Below are 20,570 nucleotides of genomic sequence, written 5' to 3' on the forward strand. Positions count from 1 at the left end.
CAAAGACAATGAAGGCCATAGTGTGAGCAGACTACTTGAAAATATTTCATGACCAAATATACATCAATACCCTGGCGCTGCCAATGCGCGTCTGAGCATTCTTGCTGTTGTTCAGACGTGCATCCATGCTGCCAGATCGATCCAATAAGAACACAAACTCTCCACATGAAGCAACTGAAGACATCACAGCCTGTGGAAACTCAGGGTACAGACTCAGCATCACTACTGGATCCCCCATCAGAGTGCCTGACACACAAGAAATTACATAACTCTTTTACCATTCATTCCAGCATTTGTAACTTATGAGAGCAATCTTTGTACATTTTTTAAATCAACTTCCCACACTGACCAGGTTTGGCAGAGGCCTGTCCTGTCTCCACCACAGCAGTAGGTTGGTGGGCATCTTTGTAATAAATCAGCAGTTCAACATCCCTGTCAAACTTGTGCCCAGCAGCCAGCTTGATCTGTAGACCACACATTTATAAACATCAAAAATGTAATCACTTTTCTTCTATCCTTACTTTAAAGTAAGAATCACAACACATGAATGCTCTACCTACCGTGGCTTGGGTTTGCTCTGTGTTGAGATACTGAGGTGGATCAAGGGAACAGTTTGACTCTATTTTAGATACCGGACGGGGAGATGACACTTGGGCACAGAAAGCCAGGCTGTAGGGCACCAAAGAAGATGGAAGAGATGCCACTTGGACGTTGCCACCTCCACTTCCTTTGGACAATTTAGAAATGTTTAAGGTATAATATTAACAGTTAAATAAAAGTAAAATGTTTGTTTTTATAAACCTGAACAAATTTCAGGAGAAAGAAAATAAAATGTATTATATCTCAAGGAAACAAAAAAAAACATTATATGTAAACATAGAATTAAAGTTTCGGACAAATCTGCTGATTTTCTTACCTTGAGGTTGGTAGCGAGGGTTAAGCACAGCCGGAAGACAAAACCTCAGGCCGTCATCAGCCTGCACAGTTAGCTCGGTGACATACTCCAGTCTGATTGAGGCACTCTCTCCTGGTGGGAGACTGCCTACACTCAGAGAGAATATATCTGGACTTTGTTCACTCTCCTCCAATAGAAAAGCTTGCTGACCGGAGCTCAAAGCATCATCGTACTCCTCACGAGCCTAGGGAACAGATTACACATTAAACTGTGTTTACTGTGTTATACTGTAAATTCTGTTGTAATGGACAAACCCTTCCTGTGTAACTTACCTTCTGTTTCTCCTTCACATCAGCTACTATCTCTGTCTGTCCAATCTTAGCACTGAAATGACAGACAGCAGCATCTCCAGGCAGAGGGAAAACAAAAACAGCCTCTAACGGTTTGTCTTCTTTGTTCTCATAGGTCAGAGTGGAGACCACTGTAGCTACATGGTCCCTCACCTCCAGCTCCACCTCCACACTCTTCAGAGGAACTGACCAAGAAACAGAAGGAAACACAATGAACACAACTTACCAGAAATACAGCTTTGTTCATGTCATGATGATATTGACCAGTTGTTGATAATGCTAAATGTTATTCCTTTATAGCTAGTCGTTATCCCTACAGATTGAAAGTCCCTTCCTGACACACAGCCAATATCTCCATAAGAAAGATCTCTAGAACCATAAACAGGAAGAACAGGCAAGAAGTCATTATTCGACTGCAGAAGGAAACAAAACATACAAGGGGATACAAAAACAGAATCAACTGCAAAGAGATTTATTAGATACTATTTCTTTAGTACTCTTCAAAGCTGTTTATGGTTACTACAGACTCATTTGTTTGAACAATCAGACTCAGGAAAAGGTCATTCCATTTTGGAGTTTTTCAGTTTACAAAATCCACATTTTGTATAGGTTCAACTCAAAATATATTTGAAATGAATTGCAAGGTCTCTGTACCTGGTTCGTTTTTCACCGTAAGCAGACCACAGCAGTTCACCATGATTCCTGTTTTCAGGTTACTCGGTTGCAGCGATTTATTGCTGTTAAAAGAAGATACAAGAAATTAAATTGTATACTTTGTTATGCTGACAAGTAAAAGCAAAGAAGTCATGACTGGACATTTTGTAAAAATAATGTGGTAAATGCATGCAATAAAGTACAATATCATTTTCAATCAGTCACTGTTTGGGATAGGCTATGTGAGCTCATGAGTTTTTTTACTTACAACAAATGCATGCTAGCATCAGTCACTACCTTTACAGCCTTTATTTCTGTGATTGTGTTGTTTAAATATCCCAAACTATGGAATATTAATGGAGAGGCTGCATAAAACTTTGATCTGTAAAGACGGCAGATATAATCAGTAACACTGAACTAAAAGCAGAACAATACAAAGTCAATAATCAGGTGTTTATCAGGAGGTTCTTCCTGTTTGACGACATGTGAAGCAGACCTATCCATCAGCCCTGTGAGAGATATCCATTCTTCAAGACTTTTTAAAGTACCTTTTTCCTTAAATAGGGTTAGGGTTAGGGTTAGGGTAAGAGTATTTCGTAGGCTATACTTTATAGACTGTAAGGCCACCCTAGTTATTCTTCAGAGCTGGGACTTTAGGGTATCTAAATAAAACTACAGCCTACTTGACTTGACTTCCTAACCATAACACAAAGAGGTGTTATAGCCTACAATCATCGGATTATTGGATTTAAGATCCCAATCACGGACAATAATGCACCTACCTGTGTAAAGAGAAAGTACCCTGTAGTCTATGATCCTGCACAGGAGATTCACAAAAAATGAATCATCGCTTACGGAAGGCGTCTGCTCCAGATAAACTTCCTCACACTTGATCCACGCCTACAGGTTTACACGGTAAACAGGTGTTTCCCGTATTTACCCACGGAAGTGTAGTCTACTGACGGTTAGTTTGTTCACCCCACCCCAAACTGACTCTTCAATAAAAAATGTTGTTCTGCTCTCAGCTGTGGGGGCGGACCTGTAACCGGAAGCGTCCGCGCTTCAAGGCTTCATGCCAAACAAACGCATTACCATGTGCCCCTAAAAGTCCACTGTTTACACGTATTACACCTATTATTAACAAACATGCACTCTGTCTGACCCAACATAGCCTAGTTCGTTTCTTTATCAAAAATCCATTTGATGCGATTTGGTAATCTCGCGGGACAGGGACGAGTTTTGGGAGGTTTGTTTTTATTATCACTTTCTTTTTCTTCTTTGGGGTTTTATGGCGGTTGCCAAACAAAGACTTGGTGCATTTCCGCCACATCTGGAGTGTGAATCAGAATATCTAATGAGCAGGGCCTACTCTGATATTTGACTGCGGTCAAACCAGCCGCTCTTTGTGTTTACATGGTGAAGTGAGCGGCCCCTAAATTTGAAGTGCTCACGTATTCTGATCTTTATGGTAAATGCTCCGGACTCCAGAGCGAGCAGGAGTAACAGACAGAGAGAGCGAGTCCGTTATTAATCTCCTTTTTTTAAATAAAGTGATAAATGCAGAAGTCTTACCTTAAAACTGGCTATGAGATACATGTGTATGACACGGGAGCAAACAAAATACTGTTCAGGGAATAGCTTCAGAGGTCGGTGAAATTTGTTTGAGAATAATTCTGCGAGTCTGCGGTAACTTCCGTTTTTCAAAATAAGGTGTTGACAATTAAAAAAACAGTTTTCCTGGGGGGGAAAGATATATATATATATATATATATATATATATATGTTCTTCCATAAGTACACAATGATTCTGATATGGTTGGATTTAGAACTTCTTAGACTATGAAGTACTTTTACTGTGTGCTTTCTGAGAAATCCACTGTCAAGCTCCCTTATACAGCACAGCTCTCTGCAGTGTTTTGAATCGCTCTTTCTATGTTTCTATGTATCTATGTTGCACTTTTAAGATTGTGCAATAAACACACATACAAGGATGTTTCAAATATGAATAATCTGTCACGAGTAAAAAAATACTATTGACATTTTTTTTACATTCATTACATTAACATTTTCGTAGAACATACATATGAAATTACAAAGACTATGAACACCAACAGCTATATACATCTATCTTTTTTCTTCAAATTTGAACCAATACAGATATAAACAAAGATTTAAACAAACAAAAAATACAGCCATCAAATTAAAAATATGAGATAAGTTTTGTCCCAAGCGCTCACATGTCTTTATTTGGTAAGCCCACATGACATTTTTAAGTGTTTTATTTTCTGCCCTAACTGCAAAGAGCACAATCCCAATTGTTCACCCTTGCATGTTGGAGTTATTGTTCATTCATCCATGGCTAGGCACTGCTCATGGTACCATCTTTTGCATGTGTCACACTGTTTCTATAAAATAAAATGTGCAAACCTTTATCAACTTGTCAGGAATAGAGAATCTTGTGCAATAGAGAACCATTTCTAGTTAGGCAGGGCAATCTATACACATCATCATCTTCTATTTAGATTTGTATGTGGGAATTTTACAAACATTACTCTTTGCAAAAGTTTGCAGCATGTTTGCAATAACTCCTTATCTCCAACTCCTTATAATGTAATTGTATTATCTACTCAACAACTGAGCTCCTATCTCCCATGAGAAGACTTAATTGTAATATCATTATTGAGCATATGCATTTATTTTTTAATTTGTGGGGGGAATGATGAACAAGAGGTTGGTTTTTGAAAGAGTAACCTCTGGTAACACAGGACATCTTCTTTTTCTTGATTTTGTAAAAATCCTTGTAATTTCAAGCATTCTTTTTTTCCATATATGCCATAAACTTGCTTACTTTCTATATCTTTGAATTATTTGAAAATATTTTGTTAAAGTATGAAGGGGTTGAGGCTGGACTGAATTTCATTGTGTAGTGATCTGCAATGACAATAAAGGATCCATCCATCTATAACTAACAAAGACCTTGGCCCTCCAAATCCTTCATAAATACTGAACGAGAGGTCTCGTCCTTAACTATTCGAAAATAAATTATTTTAGAATAGCAGAATTTAATGTGTTTGACTCTTTTGAGCATGTGTATTCTCAAAGGTATGATTTATTTTTATGACATTGCTGATGTTTATGATACGTTAAAGGAAGAATATGCAACTTTTTGATCCAGCAGATGTCACCCTTGAGCACCAGCATGAAACCAAAACAACTCAAGCTGCATTGTTGTGTTAGCATGCTAATGCTAGCGATCTTTATTATGCTCTTATCTTCACATTGCATGTAAATTTACACAAAATGACCATGATCTAAAAACGCTTACGTGGCATTCAAATAAGCAGTGAGTACAGTATGTTATTCTTCTTTTCTATAGTCTCTCACTTAAACAACTTTTATACGTGAGGTGATGAGCCGGCCAGCTGTCCCGTCCATGTAAACACGGTGTAGATACGGCTCAGACAACATCACAGACAGTGGGACTCGGGTGTTACACTCATTGTAGACAGTCATGACTCACAGAGTTATTTTGCACAATCATGCACATCTGCACAACTGCACAGCTCCTCAACATCAAAGTCAGAAAATAAGACTCATTATAGTGATTTGCAAGGAACTTTGACAGTGGATTTCTCAAAAAGTAAACAGTAAAAATACTTCATTGTACCTGTGCATGTAGTCTAAGAAGTACTTAGTCCAACCATACCAGAATCATGGTGTACTTATGGAAGAATTTGTTTTTAAAAGACATCAAAGTCAGAAAAAAGACTCATTATAGTGATTTATAAAGAACTTTGACAGTGGATTTCTCAAAAAGTACACAGTAAAAGTACTTCATAGTACCTGTGCATGTAGGATGGACTAAGAAGTACTAAGTCCAACCATATCAGAACCATTGTGTACTTAAGGAAGAAAATATATTTATATATTTTTTTTTATTCAAGAAAACTGTTTTTTTTAAAAATTGTGAACACGGAAAACAGAAGTTACCGCAGACATGCAGTATTATTCTCAAACTAATGTAAACAGATTGTTGTGGTTGTTATATGTACTGTATATCTCATTCGCTTTTAGAGTGAGGTGTCCCTAGAGAGATATCATAACTGCCATAAAGCAGTTGTTGTTGTTATCCTGTTCGCGGTACACAGGTGTGTGTGTGGAATAAAGTGAAAGCCGTGGATAAAGAAGCTCCCCGTCTGTGTGCCGTTTATTCTTTTCTTATTAAGTGTATTTGGTCCGACGAACCCACAAAGCTCGGTTACACTAATTTCACCGACCTCCGAAGCTATTCCCTGTACAGTATTTTGTTTGCTCCAGTTTCATACACGTGTATCTCATAGCCAGTTTTATGGTAAGACTTCAGCATCCAGCCGAAGATTTCTGCCTTTTAATAAGACAGTTTTTTCTTACTACTGTAACTTTTTCTGCTTTGCTAAAGTGCTCATGATGGATAACATCTTTGTAACATAACAATAAGTAAGGTCTTTTCCCTGCTTTTTGTAACATAACAATAAGTAAGGTCTTTTACCTGCTTTTGTAACATATCAATGAGTAAGGTCTCTTACCTGCTTTTTGTAACATAACAATGAGTAAGGTCTTTTACCTGCTTTTGTAACATAACAATAAGTAAGGTCTCTTACCTGCTTTTTGTAACATAACAATGAGTAAGGTCTTTTACCTGCTTTTGTAACATAACAATAAGTAAGGTCTTTTTACCTGCTTTTTGTAAAGTGTCTCGAGATAACACTTGTTATGAGTTGATGCTATACAAATAAAAATTGATTGGTTGATTGATTGACACTTCTCATTTCCCCAGCCTTCCTTTGGATTCTGTAAAACCATCGTCCTTTCTATCGTTACATCTAATGACCTTGTACATGAGTTAGAAAATAAACAGGGAATTAGATGTTTTAATTGAAGAAAGGACATATAAAATGTATTTTCAAAATAGGGCAGAGTGGATGGAAAAAGGGGAGAAATGTATAAAATTGTTCCTGAGACTTCAACAAAGAAAATTATTAAAAAAGAACATTACTAACCTACAAAATAATGGGGAAATGTTACATAGACCGACAGATATAAGATATATTATATAATATAAGATATTCTCGTTCCAGCCGCAAACCATTCAAAGAGAAAATGTGAATGTGGTCAAACTTTTCCTGAGCATTATGAAAGAAATATTCAGTCTGATATAATGTCCTTTAACTCAGGCAGAACTCCTGGTTTAGATGGAATACCCACAGAAGTTTATCAGAAATTTTTCGACTTAATCAAGAACCCATTACTTTTGTGTTTTAATTTTACATATAATGTTGGATAACTGTCAAATTCTCAAAAAGAGGGCCTCATTTCACTACACTAAACAGGAAACCCAATGGTCAATATAAGGACACAGTAGATCTTAAGAACTGGAGACCAATCACACTCCAATGCCCATAGATTGAAAAAAGTGTTGTCTAATATTATTCATCAGAACCAATCAGGTTTTATGCAGGTTCCCTTCATTGGTAATAACATAAGACAATTGTTAGAAGTTATAGAAAATTATGAATTAGAAAAAGAGGCTGGCTTGATATTTTTTGCTGATTTGGAGAAGGCTTTTGATAAAATTCGTTTGGAATTTATTTTTAAGTGTTTGGGATTCTTTAACTTCGGTGAATCATTGATTAATTGGATTAGAGCTCTATATAATGGTACCAACTGCAAAATTATTAATAATGAATATATGTCTAAGTCTGTTTCCTTATTAAAAGGGGTAAAACAAGGATGTCCACTGTCCTCATATCTGTTTGCTGATGATGCCAGTTTCCTGATAAATCCAAAACGTTCCTGTGTGAAAGCCCTCCTCGAAGACTTGGACGTTTTCTCTAAAATATCTAGTCTAAATCCAAACTATGGAAAATGTGTTATACTTAGAATAGGGACTTTAAAGGGTACTAACTTTAATTTGCCATGTAACTTCCTGATTACTTGGACTGATGGACCAGTCAATGTGCTGGGGGATAGTGATTCCATAGGATCTGAAAGATCTATGTACAATTATAGTAACAAAATGGTTAAGATGAATAAAATGTTACAAATTTGGAGGGGTAAAACCCTAACACTCTTCGGAAAGATTTCTCTGGTAAACTCTCTTGTAGTGCCACATTTCACATATCTCTTTATGTCACTCCCTAGCCCATCTCAGCAGAGACGTGCGGTCAGGGGAGGCAGGTGAGGCAGAGCCTCACCACCCTCAGGGATTATAAATAAATATCAAAATAAAAATAAAAACTTTAAAGGCCGCTTTTATTCAAAAGATGTACTTGCATACAGACTGGTTTTTATCCAAGTTAGTGGAAGGTATTCATCCCCTGTTCCAAAGAAGGCTTTACCCCTTTTTGCAAATCCAACCTCGTCATACAGGTTTAGTGGAGAACTTACTGGGAAACTTATCTGTATTTTTGAAAGAGGTAATGCAGAGTTGGTTATGTTTCCAGAGGGAAGAAATGAGGTTTTACAGCAGGTTAACTCTAATAACTTGAATGAAGGGAAGCCAGTTTTCTTGGGGGGGGGGGGGGGGGGGTTGCTCATTACATTTAAAGAGACACACATACCAAAACGGAGCGTTCTGAGAGAGCTGGTTTATACAGGGTCACAAAACTCCTCTGATGCTTGATTCATGTTATATTTTGACCAAAGCACAGCACAGATGTTTCATTTAGACCACAGAGGACTGTTTGAAAAGGTGGAGGAGGAGGAGAATATGTCACCTTCAAAATTAATGTCAGCCACTGCAAAGGGACCATGGTAAAATAAAAAACTACAAAACTCAATATTAAAAGGTATTTTATTTAAATTCAGTATGAAAACTAGACTTCAAAATAATTTCCCCTTTGATGCGCAATAAAAATAACGTTTTATAAATGCTTGACTGAATAAACTAATTGATCTAAATAGAGATTTTACACAAAAAAATAATTACTAGCTGATATTTAGATTGGATTGATGCATGTTTTGTACCACAGCAAAAAAATGTCTTCAGAGAAAGCGTGAGAACTTAGCTTTTACTGTCGATGGAAAATCATTTCGAGACAGTCTCAGCACAGAGCTGAAGTTATACCACAGGTAAACAGGAAACATGCTCTAACCTCACCTGCAGCATGCTTACAGTAAATGTGGTTTAGCAGAACAGTTCCCACGTTTTCAGGTTCCCATACAAATACAGGCATTAAGTTAGGTGCATCACAAGCTGTCTCAGTTTCTCAATAGCCAGTCAGACTATAAAAACCTGCTTAACTTTTCTTTGGTATTCCAAGGAATAGAACATAGACAAAACGTTTTCTGCATCAAAACTTTTTTATTTTTTTATTTCAATGGTTACCCGCATGAAGAAGTGTGAATTAAAACATGTGATAACTCGGAAGGGGTTTTAGTGTTTGCAGTTCTAAAAAGCAGTGTTTTTTTTGTCTTGTGAGGAATAGAATTAGTGATAGATGGGGGGCAGGGGGTGGGGAAAGGCCTCAGTACCCTACTGGTAATATATGCAGCCCCATTGTGGTGAATCAATGCACCGTGCAATAATGGGGGCTAAGGAGGTGGGAGAGGCTGTAGGGGAGCCATGATGAGATGTCTTTTGCCTCATGGTGTAACCCCTCACCACCAAATGCACTCAAGAACAACCATTGTTAGCCTAACTCTCAAGCAAAGTGCATCTACCATTCATATCTGGCTTGTTATTTTGCTTATACCAAAGAACTGGAAAGAGACAAAAGTCCAAGGGCAAGCCAATGTCAAGACTCAATAACTTTGTTTCACTGACAGGAATGCTGATACTGGGCTCCGTTACTGCTGTTAAGGATATGCTGTGAAAGTCTATGTATGGATGTACATGCATTGTGTTTTTAGTACCTACTGGAAGTCAGGTGAGAACTTTTTTATTCTGTGAAATGTCTGAGCACATGTTTAAGCAGTAGTTTGTATGTTTGTAGTTTACTGGTTGATATGAAACCGTATGGTTTAGAATTCAAAACTGTATGTTTTCAAATATAACATCCTAACCAAAAAGGAAGAATGCACTAGTTTTTAAAGTTTAGTCTTATCCCAAAAACTGCTTGCACTTTTATTTAGTTAACATCACTGCTCTGTTAGGGGATCAAGTCGAGCTCCAGATAATATTATACATGCAAGGCAAAATTTTCTTACAGGCTTTAGCTTAAAGTGAACTGAAGTGCAAATAGTGAAAATAGAAATGTCACCAAAAAGTAATTGAGTATTTGACACTTCTTCTGCAGGATGAATCTAAGTGCTCTCAGTTTAAGAGACAACGCCAATCAATTCAAAGTGATTTGCTAAATGGAGATGGTGGCTGAGGGGAGGGAGCAGTATTTTATAGGTCCCTTCCTTGGAAAAGCACAGACAATGAGAACAAAACCAAAGTATTGTATCTAAATAAGGAGGACAAGGAACAATAGGCGTCTGTGTACGGAAATTGAGTAGTTTTTTTTTTTTTTTGAGGAGGACCAACAGATGACTGGCATAGACTGACTAATTTAACACAAAACATTTCTCAAAAATGGGAGTTAATACAGGGATTTTTTGGATGGCATCTCCAATCATTAAAAGCTCTAGATAATATTTTTGTTTAAGTCTCTGCCAAATATTTTTTATTGTTTGAACTAAAATATTGTCAACATGACTTTCAGGGTGCAAAAGTTGCAACTTCACACAAAAAAGTGTGAAAATGATTGTCCAAAGCTGCCTTAACCTGAGTGTAAATTAAAATCAAATAACAGATGTTTCTTAATATTGCTGCCATAGATAATGATCACCTGCCCCTGCAGTCCCCCTCAGCTCTACTTTTCATTTTGCACACAAAAAATAAAAATGTGATTCCTTGGCCACAACAGCAAAACAGCAACAAAGTAAAAAGCAAAAGAAAGTTGATATTCTTTGACCTACATTTCAGAGGTGTCTAGAAACACAACTCCAAATGATTCTTGTAGCTCTGTGTCACCTGTATGTGTTAATGTGTTAACAGTTGTTCAATTTAATGCAGGTAGGATGTGACCCACTACCCACATCCCATGGACATGATGACCCAGGGCAGAGGAAGAATTTGGGAAGGCATTGGGAGACAAGTGCACCGGTTTATTCTCGCCTATCTTCTCTTGCTGGCTTTACCATGCACTGGCTTCCTCCCCAACTTTTGGTCTAGAGTGTTAACGTTATCCTGGGACTCGCAAACCCATCAATACATCACTGAGCAGGCCATTCTCAATGTCACCATGGAGACTCTAAGAGACATAAAGAAACACCAAGAAAACCATGTAGAGAATCAGGTGAGCTGTTTGAAGCAGCCAAGTTTTTACCATACATTCAGGAGGCATAAATTTTTTTGAATATTGGTTGATATATTTAAAATATCTATATGTATTTTAAGATATCACTTAATTATAGGTGGGACGGTATTGAGCCGCCTTTGGTGGTTCTGTTCAGTTAATGTATAAAATAAAAAACGGGTCATGTCTGTTTACATACAACTTTGTTATATTTGAGCACAGAACTTCACTTCTTTTCAGTAATGGTTCTGTGTTCCTCCCAGACCAGACTGGGCCGAGGCTTCTGGAGAGCTGTGGGAGAGGTGGTGAAATCCAACGCAGCCATGGACTTCCTGAGCTCCACCAGGGCGGACCCAGTGTATCACTTTGATTCAGAGCGCGTGGACAGCGCCATTGTGATGTTACGGCAGTTCTGGGCCAAGACTCTGCTCTCAGTGAGGGCCAAACAGTACCAAAGTGCTCGTCACAGCTTGGGCCAGCTATTTCACTCCCTGCAGGTACAGTACACGGTGGCACTATTATACAAATACATTAGAAAAAGAACTAAATATAAATGTGATATACAGTAACTAGGGCTGTCAGCATTAGTTAATCAAGATGAATTAAGACCTGAAATTAATGCAATCATTTTTTAGCGCCATTAGCAACAGCTGACAAGTCACAACTAATATCCATCTTACGACATCAAACATTTCACTTTTTTATTGTTCCTTTAAGCTCTTTCCATTTAGTTTTGGATCCATAACTAGTGTTGTACTCAAATTGGTCTTGGTCTCAAGTCCGGTCTCGAGACAACGTTTTAATGGTCTTGGTCTCGTCTCGGAATCGAAAGTGTTTTTATTCAGTCTTGTCTCGGTTTTGGAGTCGGCAGACTCCGGATATCAAATGAAGACCGGTCAATACCACCACTGACAGGCTATTTTTCCTTGTCATTACTTTGATTCGAAGGAAAACAGCCCCTTTTCTAAAAGAACAAATAACTTTAACTCATTCATAACTTGACTTTTAATACCAGTTATGGCTGCAACCTTCACAGTGTTACAGTCAAACAGAGTGAAACACCTACTGCACACAAGATGATGATTTGTCTGTGATAGTTATGGTCTTGGTCTTGTCTTGTCTTGGTCTCGGAACACTACAACACTATCCATAACAAGTTAATGTCATACCCTTCAATCTTCTGGAAGGTTCTTACTTTATTTCAAAATAAATGCAGAGTTGAATTCAAACAGCAAGTAAAGAACTCTCAGCTTAAGACAGTTCAAAAATTCTAAATAAATCCTAACTTTGCATTTTAATTTTTAAATGTAAAATAAAGGTATTTTAAATGTGCGATTAAAAATTAAATCAACCACAAATAAATATTAAAATTAAGAGACTTAAATTAAGCGATTAAAAAAAAAAAGTCCTTTGACAGCCTTAGATATAACCAAAACCCACAATGTTAACCTTAAAAAAATATAGTACTCTGCTAACAGAGCTTAAGCCTTAAGCTTTTTATGACTATATCGAGAGATCCCAAAACAGTTTATGAAGAGTCAGAATATTAAGGGATGAGATCAGCAGTGAATAAAGACACATAGATTGTAGTTATGGGTCTTCTGTTGGAGCATTATTCCTGTCAATGTTTTATGACAAAAGTAACCATGCTATGCTTTTCTAAACTTCTTTTATGCCAGGACTTCTACAGTCACAGTAACTGGGTTGAGATGGGCAAGCAGTTAATTTACCTCCACCTCCTGCAGCCAGAGGAGCCTGCCATCCCTGTGGCTAATGGTAATCAATATATTCACCACTGATTATTGAGTTACAAGAATGAGAGATGAATTTATTAATCATTTGGGCATGAAACCACTTTATGATAGACTGAGCCAGATACAGGTTGAGTATCATTATGCACACCTTCACTAAAATGTGTCAGCCAATAGTTTAAGTTGTACTTACTGGCCTGTTGCATTCTTGGTGTTCCCATGTTTTAAAAATAATATGACATGTGTGAAAGGTTCACAGATCCTCCCATGTACCTGTGCTTAAGATGTTTTTTCTGGCTTGCTATTGATGGATGTTAAGCTGACAAGCTAGAATAACATAAATACATCATAGCTCTTTGACATTTACCAATGCCTTTTGGATTGTCCTCTCACTTGTAGCAGAAACAATATATTGTTCTCTGGACCAAAATATAGTTAATACAGATGGGCACCTTGAAAAGGTATTAAACCATTTACAATATGCTACTTTACCTAAGGGTACCAAAATGGCTAGAGCTCTGCAGTCAATAAAGCCTGTTTAATGAAGGGTAACACAGCAACAAGTAGGTGCAGTAGGTGCAGCGATGTGTCACCTGTTGGTTTTGGAAAATCTACATTGAACATGCTTTTGTTAGTTGTTTTCTGTTTAAGAGAATGTAGACCTAAATGCAGGCAAACAGGAAAGGCACGTTGACTTGAGACTGAGCTAACCAAATAAAAGGTCAGTCATTTTTCATTGGAAAGACAGCTAGAATAAAGGTCCACATGCATGTTACTGGGAACAGAAGGGAACTCCATTCTATACAACCACACCTAGTAACATGTACAATATAAAAAGACACAAGTATTTACACAGTTATACCATGTGGATGATAATAAAAAATGGAAAGCTGGTGTGCAGGGAGTCAGCCGACCAGGTGACAATAGAGATGCTTTTTGTATAAATTATCTACAGAATATATCATCAAACAAATCAGTCTCTATCTCTGGATAAATAGGGTAACATTTGTAATGATCATTTTCACTTCAGAGAGAAAAAGAAATCAAGCATGTATAATGCTTAATAAATTAAAAATGTAAGTCTTAAGATTTGGCTTTCATGAATAGTCAATTAATTATTCAGCTGACAGGTCAATTGGCAATAAATGATAATAATAATAATAAATATCATAATGACATTATCATTTAATTGTTTCAGCCATTTATCAGCAGAAATGCCACACATTCCCTGGTCTACATCCCAACTTCTCAAACTGCTGTTTTAATAGATATGACAGTGTATTGAAAACCTTAAGCTTTAGGACAGTTAATCAGACATCACTGGGGTGAACGCTAAGGATTTAATGATTTTTACCTTTTACTATACCCAATATATGAGGGCCTAGGTAAATGTTGTGTAGTTTCTCTGGCGCTCATTATATTAAACATGTGAACTGATTATGGAATTAAAGGCCTTTAATCCCTAAACCAAAGGTAACACCAGTTTGCAAGTATTTACTGTATCTTTCAAGATACGGTTTGCTTGTGCAGTAATGATTTGTAGCTTTTCATTGCCTTAACCCTCTTTCCTTACACCTACAGGCAACACTCCTACCTGTATGGAGTGCTTCAGTATAACCTGTCGAGGTAACCTTCTGCCCAGACTCACAAAAACACAGCAAGATTCCCAGCTGCTCACCACTGGCTACTTCAGCACCTTCCCCAAAAAACCTCAGGGTGTGTCATTACAACTTCAACTCCAACAGCTCATAAAATACACTTGAATAAAGTGTATTTTCTTACATATAACGTCTGAATGGCTTTTTACTTTTTTAAAGGCTTTATATGTGATTTTTTGATCCAGCAGATGTCGCCCTTGAGCACCAGCATGAAACCAAAACAACTTGCGCTGCATTGTTGTGTTAGCATGCTAATGCTAGTGATCTTTATTATGCTTGTATCTTCACACTGCATGTAAATTTACCTGAAATGAGCGTGATCTAGAAACACAGTTAAGCAGTGAGTACAGTATGTTATTCTTCTTTTCTCTAGTCCCTCAATTAAACAACTTTTATACACGAGGGGAGGAGTCAGCCGGCCGTCCCGCCGATGTAAACAAAGTGAAGATAGGACTCTAAAAACTCTGAAAGCATCACAGACAGTGGGACTCGGGTGTTACACCCATTGTAGACAGTCATGACTCACAGAGTTATTTTCAGAGGATATACTTGATTTCTATTATATTTAAGTGTGAAAAATCGCATATAAAGACTTTAAACTCACTTTTCACAGGCAAATGCAGTCATGGAGGAATATTGGATAGTAGCCGCTATATGGGGGCCAAAGGGGGCATCAACAAGGACAGCACCTCACCTATCTTCTCCCCTCACCATTTCCTCCATGTGGAAGCTGCCACTTTAGCTACTGAGGCTACTCTGAGTGTCCTGAGAGACCTCAGAGACACTGTGGGACACAAAACCTTCCTAAGGTAAGTTTAAACTGCTGTTTAATTTTTCTTGCAGTATTTTCGTCAGAGGAAGAAACAGTGGGCTCCACAGTGGGTTTTGCGATTCCTCAAATAACACTATTTATGACAAAAATATCTTCAGCTTTTGAGTGAACTTTTGAGGAAATATGTCCTTTGACAGGCTCTTCAGTGTGAAGCAGGTTCCTGCATTGGTATTTGTCATGGACACCACGGGAAGTATGTTTGAGGAGATAACTGCTGCTCGCCTTCGGGTTCATTCTATCATCCAGAGCCGCGCCCGCAGCACTGAACATCCTGGCACTTTTCTCCTTGTGCCTTTCCATGACCCAGGTGATGGTCTAAGTCAGAAATTCCCTGTCTAGTGGATAGAGCTTGAAAGGTCTGCCATCAGAGCTGGAAACGATCTCTGTTGACTTTGAAACACTTCAGCAAAACACTGAAGACTTATCGTGCTATAATCCTTGATTACTTCCCTCCTTTACCGCTTTTCTTTTAACTTCAATAGATGTTGTTGCTATTGTCAAATAGTGTTTCATACATTTAGATTAATAGTAAAATGTACTTTATAGCGATTGACATAAACTTAGGGCCTGGCCTATCTCTAAATCCATGGTAAGTAAGATGCACAGATGATTGAAGCAAAACTTTTATAAAACTTTTCTCATCTCATCTAATCAGGAAGAACTTTGTTGAATCACAATTACTTGACTTGAACCCCATCCAACAAATTATTACAGATAACACTCTGACTATGAAATGAAATTCAACAAATCAAACGTGTGTAAACTGTTTGTGTTCACTTTGCTTTTGCCATGAAGTAGATCTTAAAGAAATATTCTCCTTTAAAAAATGCTAGCCTATCTCTGAACAATGGTAAGATTACAGTCACTCTGCACCTACCCAACACTTTAAAAAACTAAAAAACATGACTTTTTGAAATGTGTTGTCTCTGGATTTTTGTATAGACTAAACAGATGTGATACAATATATTACTAAGTAAGTGTTAGAGGTATAATTGTTTTTTATAACAATTGTGCAAAGCTAGGCCAACTATTTTCTCCTGTCTTCAGTCTTTAAGCTGAGCTAAGCTAAAATAAGCTAAACTAAGCTAAGCTACATTAGATACCATATTGTCATGGTGGTGTAAGCTTTTTTTATTCAACTCCCAGCAAACTGCTGAAATATTTTGATAGGCATTGTGAAATTCAGCTTTGTAGTCAAGGTTAGCGTTCCATTTTAGTTTAATGGTTATTATTCATATTTGATCGATCTGCTGATAGTTCTGCTCACAAAGTCATAAGTCTTGGTAAACCATCTAACTTTTCTATCTACTGCGTTGTGCCAGGGTTTGGACCAGTCTTTGAGACTGATAATCCAGACCAGTTTATGACTTTTATGGAGAACCTGATGGCACTGGGAGGAGGTGATGAACCAGAGATGTGCTTCTCTGCTGTTCAGGTAAATGAGGTGCAATCTGTTTCTAACACTGTGATCAGAGTATGAGAATTTCATGTAGCAACTAATTACCCATCCTGCTGTCTGTTTTCAGTTGGCTCTCACTCATAGTCCACCGTTGTCAGAGATATTTGTATTCACTGATGCTTCCCCTAAAGACGCCCACTTGTTTGATGCAGTAAAGGCCCTCGCACTGGAGAAACAGAGCAAGGTAGGTTTCGATTATCAAAGAGGATTAACCTCAAATAGAGTTACATAAATATCTATATTGCACAAATGCAGTTTAAATGTTGCCACAGGTTACATTCCTGCTTACTGAGGACCCCAACTCCTCAAAAGAGAGTAGAGGACGGAGGAAGAGGAGGAGGAGGATGAGCAGGGAACTTCTGTCTCCTGATCGTTTTTCTCTCTACTCTTCCCTGTCCTCTCTGTCAGGAGGACTGACAATATTCACCACCAACTCTGACATCCACAAAGTGTCTGCCATAGTGGAGGATAACACAGCTGCTGACAAGGTTTGGCAAATCTTACACTCTTCACTTGTCTGTTTGCACCAACTGCTAGTTGAAATGTCTATTTCATAGCTGCTAAATGCTTCACAAAAAAGAACTAATAGGAAGGGAATGGGTCTTTAAAACTTAGGGTGTGCATGGTTTAGCAATAATCATGTGTCCTTGTACAAGATGACATGTGACCAGTTTTTAGTAGTTTGTTATCAGACACTTTGAATCTCTTTGAGGTCAAAACATTTTTTCCGTCCTCCCAGGTGACCCTCCTTCATGTGGAAAGTGACCAAGAGCTGATGTCCTCCCATTCCTTCAGAGTGGACAACTCAGTAAAAAACATCACACTGCATGTCACTGGCAGTCTAACTAAATGTATTCTCACCAGTCCATCAGGTAATCAGGGACAGTCATATTCATTTACAAGCTGTTGATGACAGCTATATCCAGGCATCATGTTGTTTTTTAATTCTTGGAACTACTGTCTTTGAACAGCTCTCAGTACTTGTCCATACATTTCACTGCCACTGCTATTCTTTGCATTCAAGTTATTCACGTTTACATCATCCTTCCTTTGCCAGACCAAATCCAGTCTTTGTTGAGAGAGCAGAGACCTCTGGCCGAGTTACAGCATTTTGAGGGTCTTTACCGCATCACCCTGCTTTCTCCTTTACAACCAGGCTTGTGGAAACTGCAAGCCAAGAGTGATGGACACCTTACATTTAATGTAATAGGTAAAGAGGGAACCTGTGTATGACACACAACAAGTTCACTAAGAGGTTATGACCAGTGCATTAGTCATTGCGGAACTCCATTTGTCTTTTTTTCTGTAGGTGACAGCAGTTTAGATTTCCTTTATTACTTTGCCACCGTAACCAATGAGACACATCCAGGTCTGGCCAGAATGGAGGGCAGTCCAGTGGCTGGTAAGTCATTGGTATTTTGGTATTTCACTTATATTGCATTGGTGATGTGTTAATCATAAAATCACTCGCTTTCCTGTCACTTTGCAAAACCGACTGTTTCCTTGTTTTCACAGGTGTCGCTGCATTCCTGGTGCTGGCAGTGACAGGTGTCGCTCCAGATGAGGAGATGTCTTTCAGTCATGTGATGCTGCTGGGAGCTGACGGGGAGAACATCCAGCAGGTGAAGCTGAACTCCTCCTCCTCTTCATCATCGTTCTCTGTGGAGGAGCTGGTGGGATGGGTGGAGTCTGTCCCCAGAGTTCCCTTCAGTGTTCGACTGCTGGGCCAAGACAGGAAAGGAAACAAGCTGGAGCGTGTTTCCACAGAGATGATCCATCCAACTCATGTTCAGATACAGGTAGTTCTTCTGCATAGCAGGACGTGAATTTAATAATGTGAATTCTGTTTGTCAGAAAATATGCCTATTAGCCCATAAAATGTTTCAAATGTTCGTTAGTGATGTACAACAAAAGAGGATGTACTTATTGAACATTTTATATTGAAAATAAAACTTTATAATTATTATTATACTTTATTAATTATTTATTGTACCTCACTGCTGCTGTCATAGTGTGTGTGTCTCTGTCTCCTCAGGTGCTTTCAGTCTCCTGTCTAGTACCTGGTCACAGCACAATGGTGGACTTTGATGTCCTGAACCACGGCCCAGCCCGACTCTTCAGTCTGACTGGTGATGATGACTATGGCTATTTTCAAAAGAAAGGACATCACAGGTAGAGCTGAATGAACAGCAACATTTTTATCATGCCATTTTATGTCCTATTTGTCTTCAATTGGCAATCACTTGCCGTATGATTGCAGTATCATAAAGAAACATTTCTCTTTTTTAAATGTTAAGTTTCTCTCCCTCAGGTTCCATGTTGCAGAGCAAGGCTCCTTCCACGGTCAGGTGGAACTCCACACTCCTGCCACAGCTCAGGCAGGAGCTACTGTCACCCTTACACTTACTGTCCGTGCGCATGACTCTCCAGACTTAAACTATGCAGTGTCCTACTTGACTGTGGTCCCACCGGTGAGCAAGACTCCCCTGTTCTATTTTGATTTGTGTTTGTTTGATAGATCAGAATCAGAATTAGAATCAGAATCAGAATCAGAATCAGAATCAGAATCAGAATCAGAATCAGAATCAGGGTTTATTGCCAAGTACATTTACACATACAAGGAATTTGACTTGGTGTATTGGTGCTAAACAATTAACAAGGAAATAAAGCAGAACTAGCAACAACTTAAATAATACAGAATAAGAAGATATTACAATATATAAAATAGAATTTAAAAATGTAAAATATAAAAATAAAAAACACAAAATGTACAAAAGGTGTAATGTAGGAGCTGTGCAGTGGACCAGATCAGATCAGATTATTCATTATTATGAAATGGTTGTTTATGTTGTTGTTGTTGTTGTTGTTGTTGTATAGGACTGACATCCTTACTCTTTCACTTGTAGGACGCTGACACATCCCCACCATCCTGTTCTGCAGCACAGGTATCGTCTACCTGTCCTGACATATGCAGTCAGTCCAACTGGAGTGTGTCTCTGGTTGTGTCCGACAGGGGGCACTCTGGCCTCGCTGCCCTCCAGCTAAAGAAGGGTGAAGGCATTCTAACTTTATTTCAAAACCCCCCACCTAGTGAGCATGGCACGGGTGAGGCAAAGCCCGGCACAGACCAACAACAGGCAGAAAAGAACAAAACAACCAGTGGAGGCCACCAGCAGCACCACCACAAGGCAAGATTAGAGAAAGGAGAGCCCACTTTGAATCTATCTGAATGGGCTCTGGGCTCGTCTCAGCCACTGTGGGTGAGGTACACGTCAAGCTGCTGCTCTGCTCAGGCAGAGTTTCTGATCTGGGACACAGCTGGAAACATGAGACGTTGCCATCTAACATGTGGTCAGCAGAGACAACAAAGAGACATGAGCACAGACATTAGCAGCGCTGGACAGAAAACTCTCACAGGGGTCTTATTCTTGTTCTTTGGTCTACTCTTTTGTGTACTTTAGGTTGATGGGATGACAAACTAATTTTTGTGTTGTTACTGGACCTAGCAGCCTCACAAATAGCAACACATACACTTGTTATTGTTCATTGGGTAGTTGACACTTTAACTTTTTAAAGATGGTGCACTGAATAAAGTATTAATTATGTATTTTTCATACAACAGCTTGAGATATTTTCAGAGGCAACTTG

The 20,570-nt window shown here is 38.4% G+C and overlaps 2 protein-coding genes across 5 annotated transcripts in view; one reads left to right on the forward strand and one right to left on the reverse strand.

Annotated features, from left to right (window-relative positions):
- The window catches only part of LOC109992083 (von Willebrand factor A domain-containing protein 5A), a 14,215-nt gene extending 10,629 nt beyond the window's left edge, over window positions 1–3,586 (reverse strand). For 2 of the 3 annotated variants that reach the window (XM_065960164.1, XM_065960162.1), the window contains exons 1-7: window positions 2,682–3,066; window positions 1,900–1,982; window positions 1,228–1,430; window positions 917–1,139; window positions 561–727; window positions 350–464; window positions 71–246 (exon numbers count right to left, since the gene is read on the reverse strand). In XM_065960164.1, the coding sequence (XP_065816236.1) occupies window positions 71–246; window positions 350–464; window positions 561–727; window positions 917–1,139; window positions 1,228–1,430; window positions 1,900–1,942 (927 nt within the window). In that variant the 5' untranslated portion in view covers window positions 1,943–1,982; window positions 2,682–3,066. Of the gene's footprint in view, window positions 1–70; window positions 247–349; window positions 465–560; window positions 728–916; window positions 1,140–1,227; window positions 1,431–1,899; window positions 1,983–2,681; window positions 3,067–3,471 lie in introns of those variants that run through there. The other variant, XM_065960163.1, reaches the window with a different exon arrangement.
- A 5,826-nt stretch (window positions 3,587–9,412) lies between these two features.
- vwa7 (von Willebrand factor A domain containing 7) lies at window positions 9,413–20,527 on the forward strand. Of its 2 annotated transcripts, none has more exons than XM_020644576.3 (17): window positions 9,413–9,806; window positions 10,940–11,222; window positions 11,486–11,719; window positions 12,902–12,998; window positions 14,555–14,689; window positions 15,245–15,440; window positions 15,601–15,770; window positions 16,786–16,898; window positions 16,990–17,106; window positions 17,195–17,410; window positions 17,662–17,794; window positions 17,980–18,132; window positions 18,232–18,324; window positions 18,438–18,721; window positions 18,958–19,094; window positions 19,234–19,393; window positions 19,829–20,527. In XM_020644576.3, the coding sequence occupies exons 2-17, from the start codon at window positions 10,968–10,970 to the stop codon at window positions 20,381–20,383; spliced, it is 3,048 nt and encodes a 1,015-aa protein (XP_020500232.1). In that variant the 5' UTR covers window positions 9,413–9,806; window positions 10,940–10,967; the 3' UTR covers window positions 20,384–20,527. The 2 variants fall into 2 exon arrangements, with proteins under 2 accessions (XP_020500232.1, XP_065816568.1); XM_065960496.1 differs by having other exon boundaries at window positions 9,414–9,806; window positions 11,463–11,719.
- The last annotated feature ends 43 nt before the right edge of the window (window positions 20,528–20,570 follow it).

The sequence above is a fragment of the Labrus bergylta genome, chromosome 11 (assembly GCF_963930695.1).
Source record: "Labrus bergylta chromosome 11, fLabBer1.1, whole genome shotgun sequence".
Classification (NCBI taxonomy): Eukaryota; Metazoa; Chordata; class Actinopteri; order Labriformes; family Labridae; genus Labrus; species Labrus bergylta.

Excerpts from the sequence above, each read along its gene's own strand:
- vwa7 (XM_020644576.3), top strand. The coding sequence starts at position 10,968 with ATGGACATGATGACCCAGGGCAGAGGAAGAATTTGGGAAGGCATTGGG. Across the intron at positions 11,223-11,485 it reads AAAACCATGTAGAGAATCAG|ACCAGACTGGGCCGAGGCTT; the intron begins GTGAGCTGTTTG and ends TGTTCCTCCCAG. Across the intron at positions 15,771-16,785 it reads TGTGCCTTTCCATGACCCAG|GGTTTGGACCAGTCTTTGAG; the intron begins GTGATGGTCTAA and ends GCGTTGTGCCAG.